This window comes from Amphibalanus amphitrite, unplaced genomic scaffold (genome assembly GCF_019059575.1).
Source record: "Amphibalanus amphitrite isolate SeventyFive unplaced genomic scaffold, NRLGWU_Aamphi_draft 000156F_arrow, whole genome shotgun sequence".
NCBI lineage: Eukaryota > Metazoa > Arthropoda > Thecostraca > Balanomorpha > Balanidae > Amphibalanus > Amphibalanus amphitrite.
In genome coordinates this window covers 99,960-112,205 of record NW_024881651.1, presented here as the reverse complement: position 1 = coordinate 112,205, position 12,246 = coordinate 99,960, and the positions used below count along the sequence as shown (strand labels likewise).

General features: G+C 51.9%; 1 protein-coding gene across 1 annotated transcript in view; it reads left to right on the top strand.

Moving 5' to 3' along the window:
- The window catches only part of LOC122383132, a 119,941-nt gene extending 108,728 nt beyond the window's left edge, over positions 1-11,213 (top strand). Inside the window, exons 11-15 of the mRNA XM_043369281.1 lie at positions 830-932; positions 2,738-2,905; positions 6,043-6,233; positions 7,887-8,089; positions 10,508-11,213. Of these exons, the coding sequence (XP_043225216.1) occupies positions 830-932; positions 2,738-2,905; positions 6,043-6,233; positions 7,887-8,089; positions 10,508-10,659 (817 nt within the window). The 3' untranslated portion in view covers positions 10,660-11,213. The remainder of the gene's footprint in view (positions 1-829; positions 933-2,737; positions 2,906-6,042; positions 6,234-7,886; positions 8,090-10,507) is intronic.
- Positions 11,214-12,246: the final 1,033 nt, after the last annotated feature.

Below are 12,246 nucleotides of genomic sequence, written 5' to 3'. Positions count from 1 at the left end.
CTATACCTAACTAGCTGTTATTGTTACTTGCTTTGGACGCGTTTGATACCGCCCCGCAGCGTTTGCATAGATACTCCTGCTTATACCCTCGCTTTTTTATGCGTGTTTGTCGCCGTCTCTGACGTAAGTTTGGCACCGTTCTGTAGAAACTGATCTAGTGCGAACGATTAGTATAGGTATACGAACAGACAACCTTTTGTGGGACGTGATAGAAATGCCCACTATCAACCCACCGTGCTCTGCAGCTAGACATGGCCTCAGCGGCAACACCAATTACCAACACGATTCCGAGCCGTCAGTTTTGGTATGTCGCCACCGTCGCTCGCGCCTTCCCCCTCTCCCTTCCGCCCCCCCCCCCCCCTCCGTCCGCTCATCCACCATTCCCCACTGATATGCAGCACTGGTGACAGAATGTTTCGGCCACGGTCCCTATTGATTAGTCGTCATACCCACTTGGTTCGCGGTGGCCGCGGCGGCCGCGGTGGCGGCGGTGGTGGCGACACTTCCCACGTGATGCTATTGGCCTGGGGTCCCCGGCCAACTGATGGGGCGACGGCGTGGTATGCGGTCTTCAGGGGGATGTGAAGGTCATATGTTGGCTGGATTAGGTTGGTGGAGTGCTCTCACGTCTCTGTGGTTAGTGGATCCTAATTGTGTTTGGTAGACGTTGGGTTCTTTAGTTTGTTTATAGGGCTTTAATAGTGTTCGGGCTCGTATAAAGCTTATTTAATCGAACTTATAGTTGTGTGGTGAATAAATGTATACCAACATGCATTGCCCATCGCATCATTTGTTTCCAGATTGACATTTGTTTTGGCCTTTGTTCCAGGTACGTGAAGGTCTATCTGCTCCCAGATAGATCCAAGAGCGGTAAACGAAAGACAAAAACAAAGAAGCATACGCTGAATCCCATGTTCGAAGAAATCCTCAAGGTGAGAACTCTCGAAAAAATGTATCTGTATTCTTCATTACATTAACTATTTACGGTGAGAAGGCACTGTAATTGCGAAATTGACGCGGCTTCTTACTGGCAGACCAAAGAACGGAATTAGCGAACATGCAAAGCGTCTTATACCCACTGTTGTTCGAAATCTATTTACAGCTTTTACGCCAAAGCAATCACCAGGCACTGTGGTCAGGCTCGTCTATTTATGCTCTTAGTGACTGGATCTGCAGGTGTTTCGGCATTATTTCCGAGAGCACTTTATTCAGCCTCGTACTCTCGTAAGTCTCTCACCAGCCACCTAAGCTGGCGAGAGCTGAGGGTGTGGGTGGGGAAGGGGGGGGGGGGGGGCTCGTAGGTCGTAATGGAGTAGGCTACGGACCAGACAGCGTTATTTCCCCTGGTGAAGGATCTGAGGCGGCCTGGCCCACATTAGCGTGGGCGCCGAAACGGGGGACCTGTCAGAGCCTGATCCGGCGCTGTGCTTAGCGTAATAGTGAGATAGGAACAGCGACATAAATTGACGCCTTTTCTGGTATTGGTATATATGGTTAAATCATGCACCCGTGTGACCAGTTACTTTCCGTAACAAGGTGCAAACAAGCTTTGAGTTACTGTGCGATACAAATCGATGTAGCGAAGTTAAGCGATGTGCTAGAATATGCACACAATTCATAGCAGATTGTTATACGAAAGTAAAGCTATATGCCCAAGAAGTACATTTAGAAGTGGTATGTTGAATCTCGATGAAATGCCGAACACGCCGCTTCGAGATACTGAGTGTTCTGAGATGTCGCTTCGTCCTTCGTCCTACCAAGGTTCGAAGCGGCAGAAATACAGCTTGCAGATTGATTGGAACGTCCTATTGCGGTCTTAGTGACTTGCTATTTCAATCACCAAATCTGTTCTTTTTTTTTCTTTGTCTGGTCAGACCTTGTGTTGTTGTCAACAAGCTTTGTTGTCGCCCTACCCTACTATGTAATATTGAAATGGCCGCTGACCGCATTGTCAGCATTGCCAACGGATGGAATTGAGGGTGCCGGGAATGCCAACAATTTTACCGGAATGTGGCACACCAACGTGAAATGAAACTGCTAGAGAAGACCAATACAAAGAGGAGAAAAGCGCAGATGCAATAAGCCCAGATGACACTTTTATGTAAAATAAAAATGGAAATTAAAGTTAACTTTGAAAATGAAAAGTGAAATTTCGGTTAGATTAGCCTCTCCTCTTTTAAGTCGGACGTGCAGCGTCGCAAGGAAGACTGTCACTTTGACTTGGCGGGACGGTTAAACGAAACGTCCTTATTCTGGTCGACTTGTTGCGATAGTTCAGAAATGAGCTGTTAAGTGTTTAATCACGTCGTGGTTTAATCGTAAATTTGCCATAGTTTTCGTCAGTTTAAAGTCGTTAATTTGCCATTATGTACAAAATGTGATCGAGTCTTTTTTCTGTTCTCGCCCCTGTTCGTGTCTGTGGTGTCCCTCACATCCATAGTCTCATGTCTTACCCACACTTCAGTTTATGTCGTCTAAGTTTGTCTCTCACAGAGGCCGGCTTTCATGTATGGTATCTGCGGCACACCGCTGTCCCTATCCCGTGTGTGTATTTCCGTACTCCTCACACGCTCCTCTCCCTGTGAGATAAAAATGGCAGAAAATAATGTGTGTTTCCTCACCCTGTGTGTTCACTGCCCTTCATACACCCCCGCGCTGCATGTTTTCCACCCTCACGCGCCCCTGCCCCCTATGCTCCGCAGTTCTCTGTCTCTCACACATACCTCTTCCCCTGCAGTTCCCCGCCGCTCTCTCAGAGCTCGGTGGCCGTACTCTCTGGGTGACCGTGTGGCACAGCGACATGTTCGGCCGCAACGACTTCCTCGGCGAGGTGCTGCTGCCGTTGGCGTCCATCACCCTGGACGACAGTACGGCCGCGGCGTCCTGGCATCCTCTGCAGGAGCGGGTGAGTGATGTGATACACACTACACTGGGACACTGCCGCGGCCTCCTGGCACCCTTTGTAGGAACGGGTGAGTGACACGGGGCACGGTTACAGGTTATAGTCATCCTGCCACGGTCTCCTGGTACCCTCTGCAGGTGAAGGTGAGTGACACGGGTCACAGACACGGGTACGCTCTTTATGGCACCTTCTGCAGGAAAGGGTGAGTAACATGGGACACGGGTCACGGTTACAGGTCATAGCCACACTGCCACGGTCTCCTGGCACCCACTGTAGGAACGGGTGAGTGACACGGGCCACGGGCACGACCTCTTGACCGTCACGGGTCACAGACACGGGTACGGACGGAGTTAAGCCCAGTCACCCACTGCAGGAACGGGTGAGTGACATGTGGGGTCACGACAACTTGACTGATCCCAGGCGGGATCAATATTACTCTACCCAACTCTTGTGAATTAGCGTTACCCAGCTGAATATTGGAGGGGTCACGCTTTCATGGCTGAAAAGAGCCGATAGTTACACGGTTGATCTGGTTAATCTGTTGAGGGGATAGCGGTTACACGGCAGAGCTCTCGCGGGGAAAATGCTAACACGGTTGAGCTATTATAATGAGGCACTAGTAACACGTTCACACTCTCGCGAAATCATCCAGAAGCCGCGATCCAGTCGGCTATGTCGCTCATTTCCGGTCACTCGGTCACATTCAGACGATTTTAGGATCCTGTCAAATTTAACCCTGCTCCTATTGAGACACATTCCGGCTGAATTCATTCACCGCCATTCGTTCAACCTATGACCGCAATTTAGCGAAGCGTCCATTCGACGCCATCTGAGCCTTTCATTGGACAGTGGAGACATCCGGTCTTGGACCGTTCAGTGTCTCTAATTGGCAGTTAGTGCGGCCTGCAGTCTGAAGGCAGCTTGTTACGCTGACGCGTGGGTGCCCTCGGGGACGGAGGTGGCACCTCTGAAACCGCAGGCAGGAGCGCTCGGCGTGCTCTGATTTACCGGTCACGATCTGTCTTGGTACACTCATGGCGGTGGTGCAGTTGTCAGGTCGTTAGTCGGGCTGAAACCGCGGCATGTGCATAGGCCGGAATAACGATACTCGGTGTCATGATGATATACATTGAGAGATGAGTGGGTACTGGGTAGGCAACGTGACTCGCGATTGTCGGGAATGTAGGAAAACTGGCCTTGTTGGGTAGCTCATGTTTGAAATCGTCTGTAAGTTTCGAGATCATTACAATCCGTTCAACACTATCCCCGTAATGCTAAGCATTTGAGGCGCAAGGCATAACAACTGCATCGGTGCATCGATCAGCCCATTTTACACAATGGTTCCTGAGAAATATTTCATAAATGGATTGCTCGTTGTGAGGTAATAAAGCTAAGTTATTTATCCTTTCGGGCATTCAAACAGCCAATGCAAAGCTCATCTTTATAAATGTCGTGTACAATGGATGTCTGCTATTGCTATATCTTGTACCACTACTCTTAGCTTCTCCTCGCAAATCCAATTAATCTCGCTCAAAATATGATTATTGCGGTAAAGTTAGCAAATGTACAAAGTTCAAATGAATTTCAGAAGTTTGCATGAGCTTGGCATATGCATGCTCTTTGCTGCTGGCATTTTCGTTGATTCTTTCGAAGATAGCTGCTGCGATCTCCGTAAGATATTAATGGGACGTTTTTCGGTGGCTTTCAACCCTATGAGCTGACCTTCCCGAACAGTCAACGTCAGACAGCCCATTTGAACGTTATTTTGGAAACTGTTGTTCTTCATTGAAAAGGTCGCGCTCAACACACGATGACTGGCAAGGTAATCCATGATCGTTGTCTTTTATTCGAACTTTGTTCGATTTTGTCACAAGACCTGCTATAAAACTGGTAACAACGACAACGTTTGATGCCTAGAGCTTTTACCTAATGGTTCCTCCAAGGCACCAGCACCATGAAGTCCCTGCTGGAAATGTTTGCAGATCACTAGATATGCACGTTGACTGGAAAACATGTAATCCATACTCCTCACCCCGCTTCGTGTAAGTGTTGCGTGACGAGCTCTGCAAAAATTACCACCCGGTCCATTGCTATTCATATGTTGAGTGTGTTGACACAGTGCATATTAGCAATGTTGGTACGCCTGTGACCCCACACTGTGTCCATGCGCCCAAAGTGCCCGTCAGGTCAAGTACACTGCTCATGGTCCCTGACCAGCTAGGTTGATCCACTGTTCTCTGAGGTGTCATAAAAGCCTGAACTGGCCCCTTGGGTTAAGTAAAACGGGGTCTTGCTCAGACCGGCACCGCTCCAATATTGAATAAAAGGCAGCAGGTGGGCTACAGACTACTGTGGAAGAAGGGGAGGGATAGATAACTTGCGTTCTGATGTGGGTTATTTGTTGGCTAGCGACACAAAACGACGGACGTGCTACGTGCTACGCGGCGCGATGGACGCTGGTATAAGAGCTAGCTTCTGACCGCCCCGCTCGCGATGAGGCTACTTTCGGACACGCTCGTTTTAGACGCCTGAAGGAGAAGAATGAATAGCCAGTGTGAGACGGTATATGGAGCCTCCAGAGACACCCTGACGTCATCCGACCTGTGTGACGTCAAACGAGACGCCTGTCCGGACGGACAAATTGGATCAATCCGGCTATTCTGAGATATGGTAGCCATCCACCACAGCCACCTGAATTAGGGTCAGTTGGCCGTGACAAGAAATGGAAGTAGCTCAAGGATGAGAGGGGGGTAGGTTTTTTATTAGTTTTATCCTCTGCACAATTGACTTCCTGAAGTCAATTTGACATGTCAAATTTGGTATCGGGTTCTATTTGTTTGCAGTTCCTGTACTTTCTAATAAGTCATTTTGCAGCCTCATTGCATTGTTTCCTTCTGAATGCCATCTTAATGAAGCTTATCATTTTAGGTAAACCCTTTCAGGTGCTCAAGGTAGGCACGGGTGTCTATTAGCTTCATTTGCTCAGCATCTACCCAATGACAAAGATACACTTGCTTGCAGAGTATATCGCCTTACATCCACAACAGACAGCTGCTAAAAATGTCTCATTCCCCTCCCCCATGTGTAGAGTAACTTCCACAGCCAACCTCTGACGAAGTGTACCCTCTCCCTGTTCAAAGAGTGACCTTCACGAGGAGGGCGGCTCCGGTCGCGGTGACGTCGTCGTCGCCCTGAAGTACGCCCCGCCGGAGGAGGGAGACGGCAGTCGGAGGTCGCGCCGCTCGCGAGGAGCCCTCCACGTCATGGTCAAGGAGGCCAAACACCTGGTGGCAGTGCGATCCAACGGCTCGGCAGACCCCTTCTGCAAGTGGTGAGTGGAGCGTGAAACTGGTGGTGAAGCGAACAGCCGATGGGCAGGTATTCTGGCCATCATTTTAATATTTGTTAGCAGCATAATCGACGACACCGTTCCGTGCTTCTATCCTCAGGATACTGAAATCCTTCTCCTCCACGCCGCAACCCCCTCCGGGCTGGACAGGCAACTTTATCTCATGCGGGCTGCTCCCTTGGAGCGGCACCGCTGATCCCGAGGGAGCGCACCCCGTAGCCGGGTGCAGTGAGTGCCTTGGGGCTGGGTGGCCTGTCCTCTGGACGGGCTCAGCCCCGGCGACTCACTAGGGTGCCTGCCCAGACCAATGTCTCCCCCTATATCCTATCATCCTCCCGGCTCTGAAATGGTCCCATTGGACCGAAAGGGCCTAACCCAGCAAAACAAACAATTGACGACACCAAGGATAAATCACCCATGAATCTTCAAAATTATAAAACTAGAAATGGAATTAGATGTATTTGCCCTCGTTGAGTTTGCAATTTAGTACCGTTTGCTGCAGGCATTGAACAGTGACATTCCCTAAACACTAATATTTGAAGCAACAAAACCACTTACATCGTTTAGCTTGAACAAGACCTTCTACAGGGCTTCCAAGTGCTTGCTCATTTGTCTACGCATCAACGACCTTGCACCAAAGCCGGCAGCAAATATCCGGAACTCATCCCTGCCTATAGATTATTGGTCTTGCTTCTACAATATAACTGCCACTGGCTGAAACAATAGCCGTATGTAATATTTACCCTGAGCAGTGCATTACGCCCACGCTGTGACCCCTGACCTTCCGTGGGTCACCGCGATAGTTTAATCATCACGTGTGCAGGTCGGCCCGGACAGTACCGAGTGGAAATGCCATGTAACTGTCCCGTGATGAATGCCACGAGCTCGCCCCAAGCTCCGGCTGAAATGTTAACTGGCCGGCTGACGACACCGAGTCCAGGCCCGCACCGTATACGGCCCTGATGGATGGCAACCAGCCGCTTGTGTTGTGACAAATGATACCACCGCCTTATCGACTCGGGAGGGTTATTGTGCGTCCTGTCATATCGAAAAGCTGCGGAATAATGTCCGAACAGCATGCCACTGAAAGCGTTGCGGAACATCAATTGCCGTGCTTAGCGTATGCATGAACGCTAAGAGTGGCATAAAACAGGGGGGGGGGGTCCGCGCGGATGGATCGATATTTATGTCAGTTATCTGAAATGGCAATCTCTGGCCGTGCGGTTCTTCCCCAAATCGACCACAGTCACTGCGGCCATGAAACGAGGCGTTGCGGTGCAGTATGCATTCAGGCGATCACTACTAACGCCATCTATGAGCCGGTGCGGGAACAAGGCGTCGCTATGGGGCCTGTATTGCGATTCAAGCGTGACTCTGGCTCTCAACTATTTCAAACCACTTCCATCTCTTGTAAGCTGATGGTAGGAAGTGTTACTAAGATAACTGTATGAGAACAGATAAATGTGCAATGCATCCTACCACAGTTATGCCTCAACATTTGGCAAATTCCTCGAGAACACGAAATTTGGCCGTTCCGTCTATAAATCAAACTGATAACAATGCGCAAATTCTTTTTCATGAGAACGATTATCATGTAGCTATAAACTGACCCTGTTGTCTTTCTTTCATCCCCAGCTACCTCCTACCGGACCGGAAGGGTAGCAAGCAGAAGACATCCGTCGTTCGTCGCACCACCAGTCCGCGGTGGTCGGGCACGCTTCTCTTCTCGGACGTCACGCTGGCGGAGCTGAAGGAGCGTGCTCTCGAGCTGACCGTGTGGGACCACAGCCTGACATCCAGCGAGCTTCTGGGTGGCGCCCGCTTCAACAATGGCTCAGGTGGGTGGAAATTCGACCGAGACAGAGAGAAGCTAGAAGGCTCGGAGGATGGTAGGCCGAACGATCTTTTTTTTTTGTTCATTTATCAAATAATTAGCAAGAAATTCCTACAAACTATCTGGCTCCAATGTCACGTCATACGGTCAATGCCAGCAATGTCATTAAGTTAAACCTTGAAGAGGCACGCTCCTATGTCGGAGGTAACGCAATCAGCGCATACGTCCGGTAATCTAATCAGCGCAGCTGTCCTTGCATGACTCCTACTATGGCTTCCTGATACCGGCAATCGCATTACAAGCTATTGACCAGCGGTGGCTTCCCTCCCAAAGCTCCAATGTGTATCGGGAAATGACCTTATGGACACGTAGCTGGAAGGTATGTATAGGAGTTAGGACCAGGGCTGCGGAGTCGATAGATTTTCGGCGACTCCGACTCCGACTCCGACTCTGGCTTCCAAAAACCAGCTCCGACTCCGACTCCGACTCCGGGCAGAATTGTCGACTCCGACCGACTCCAACTCCCGACTCCGACTCCGCTGACGTAGCAGGGCTGCGGAGTCGACAGATTTTCGGTGACTCCGACTCCGACTCCGGCTCGGGTTTCTAAAATCGACTCCGACTCCGACTCCGACTCCGACTCCGGTCACAACTGTCGACTCCGACCGACTCCGACTCCGACTCCGACTCCGACTCCGCAGCCCTGGTTAGGACCAATGCTCAGCGCACTCGGTCCTGTCCGCACTGCCTGTCAACATTCAGCCATTTGACAGTCTACCGAACTTTTTCCTCTGTCGCTGTTTGCGAATATTAATAGTCTCGATCCTGATGGGTTCAACTGATTTGTATTCCACCGATGCTGGATAAACTTTTGGTCCTGTTCATTCGCCGCCAGCCACAAGCAGTTTCGAGTTGTTTTGCGGCTGAGAAAGCACGGTACTGCTTGGGGCTTCGCGCTGTCGCAGGGTCGTTGAATGTGGCAGTTTCTGAACTTGGTTTGCACTTGGTGTAAACTGTATTGCATCTGAGGACAAACTCCGCAATGCTTGGGAAATACATTTTCTGGTATAAGGTATACACCACATACGCACAATGCCAGAAAACAATAATAGTCAGAAGAGGACTGTCACACACACAGCGGCACACAAACATCAATTGACTCTACAGACTACAGTCTACGCTAAGTGCGGGAGCTGGCCGATCTCTGTCGCTCTCGACGGTGCTGTTTATCCGCCCTCCACTGGGAGAGGCCGACGAACAACACACCTGCCTTGTCGACTCATTAGCACTGACTGAGCTCAGGACGAGCCTTGACAGCGCTGAGAGCACAGCCGTGTTCCTCGGGATGAGCCGACACGTCCCGTCCGCCCCCGTCCGTCTCTAGTGCGTGCGCTGTCCGATTCATTCGCGACACGCTCTCCGTCCCGTTCTTCGTCCCCCGTCATCTGTTCAATCTTTCTCTATCCCATCCTTCATTGTCCGTCCCCATCCTCTCTCCCACCATCTGTACTCAGTCCCGTCCCTGTCCCATCATCCTTCCCGTCTTCCGATGTTCTTTCCTTTGTCCCGTTTTTCGACATCCTTCCTCCGTCCATTCCTCTGTTCCTCCCTCCCTCCTTCCTCTGTCATGTCCTCCTTGTTCCGTCCTTTTTCCCATCGTCCCCGTCCTCCGTCCCGTCCTCCATCTTCCGCCATCCGTCCATCTTCTTTTCCTTCCTCTACCAAGTCTAGACGACCGTCACGGATAGCACCATCTCCGTCCTCTCGGTCTCAGTGGACAGTGTGACATTTACTCCTCCTTTACGCGTCTCCCCTCGTCGGGTGTCGCGCCGCACACCGTCGCTCGGCTTCGGCAGACACCCACGCTACCTGCCGCCGCCGCCTTCCCCCCCCCCCCCCCCTGGGCTGCGTACCGGCGCGATTGATCGACGCTGCCGGCCCGGGCCGCCCCGTGTCAGCCGATGAGCAATGCGAGGCACGGCCCGCCAACGCCGCCATATGAGCGGTAGTTAATTACGTTGCCGGTAGTCGGAATAGCTGACAGTGTGGGCGTGCCCCGACGCCTCGGGTCAGACTTCCGGCGTCGGTTCTGAGTGCTGGAGGCTATTTCCCGGTAGACTGTGTCCTCGGGGAGCTCATATGCTTCCTCGGACTTGGTTTGATGGATATGGTGCTTCGAATAGTTCTAAATGTCACGTTTCAGGTGGGCGGTAGTTGACCTTCCAGGGCCATTGGAACTTAACAGTACGATGAACCTTCGGTAGTCTCCTGGGCAAAGGGTTAATTAACCTTCCGTTTCCGTATCGTAAGGTCACGTGTGTCCGGACAACCGCCCCCGAGGTTGACATTATGCTTGCACCATTACCCTTCCCGTCCCCTGAGCCCAGGGTGTCTCTCTCACTGTCTCGTCTCTTTCCGACAGGTCAACACCAGGGCAAACCGGCGCACTGGATGGACGCGGAGGGCGCCGAGGCCTCGCTGTGGGAGCAGATGCTCGACCGCCCCGGGTTCTGGGTGGAAGGCTCCGTTCCGCTGCGAGCTACCCTCGAGTCCGGCTCCGCGGCCATCAAATGAACTGCCCCCGCCGCTGTAGGCTGGGTGAGCACGGTCGGCCGACCTGCCGCGCCCCGCTGAAATGTTGAGCTCTGCCGCCGGCTCGGTATCAGTCACATTGAGCGCTGTCGTTTGCGCCACGCTCGCTGCGTACCATCTCGGTATTGATGTGCTGCGCCCAGTGCCGCGGCCTGCGTCGCGCGGTCGCGCTGGCCCGAGTCGCTCTCATGTCTATTTTGTTGTTGGTGTCTGCGCGCGCTGCCGCGACCAGCCGCTCTCTAACAGACCTCACCGAACCAGGCGGCAGGGGCCGAGAGAGCAGCTATTTGGCCGGCGTTGTTTGTTGTCTGTGATAACCTTGCAGTGAGGGGTCTGGGCGGGCGGACCGGCGCCGGCGCGAGTGAGAGAGATCTGTCTTCCGGCGCTACCGTATGTGAGTGGAGCGGGGCCCGGCGTCCCAGGAGAGATGCCATCCCGTGTAACCGGACACCCTGTCGGAGGGCTGAGTGTCCGCTCTGATGGGCGCCGGCGGTCCGCGTCTGCGTTTTATGTAATACAATATCACTGTTAACGTGTTCGCTGCTTTTCACCTGAGGGTTATGAGACGAGAGAGAAGTGGCAAAGGAAGGCACTGACTGAAGGAGAGGTCGTCACGGGGTCAGTAACTGAGGGAGAGAACATTACGAGGTCAATGACAGAGGAGAGGTCATTACGGGGTCAGGGACTAAAGGAGAGGTCACCACGGGGTCAGCCACTGAGGGGCAGGTCATCAAGAGGTCAGTGAATAAAGTAGAGAACACTACAGGGCCAGAAACTGAAAGATGTTACCAATGGGGTCAGTCACTGAGGTCACCACCGGGTTAGTGACTGGATGAGAGGTCACCTCAGGGGTCAGGGAGACGATCGCCGCAATGGTTATGTTTTAATGTGTTCTTAAGTATGCCGCTGATGAAAACACATTCACTGCACAAAAAGGAGATGAAAGACAAGCAAATACAATTGTGGTAGGCAGGAATGGTTTTATCTGCCATTTTATCATACAGCTCTGCCGCCAACAGATCGAGAAGTTTTAAATTCAGTCGGCTTTCTATGCCTTTCCTTTTCTCCGTTTACCAGAGGTCTCTCATTGTCAGACTTTACAGCGCTGCACTTAGCGGCAGCCCGTCTGTCTGTAATAAGACAACAATTGGCTCAAACAAAAGACTTCCGCGCGAGCGAACACAGCCACTCCGCCTCCGCCTCTGCACGGTCGGAGGAGCCAGACTCCTCTGGGGCGAGCTCAGGGTTCCAGCTGCCGTCAGTGGGAGCAGTCAACTCCCGGCTCTCATCTGTCAGTGTTTCGCTGCAACGCTAGTTTTTCACTGTCGACTGCGATGTTCCTATCGACTCACTGTCAGGAGTATAAACGACAGGGATGTGTCAACAGGGCAGACGCCGCACCGTGAGGACAGCGGGACTTTCCCAGAAAATTGTCCGAAATGTTGGCAGTCCGGGTCCATCGGGAGTCATTTCAACTCCGGCAGATTTGGACTTACAAGCGCTTTTAGTTACGGTATGATATTGTAATGGACGGTGGACATCTTTGACCCAGGCTCGTATCTCCGAATA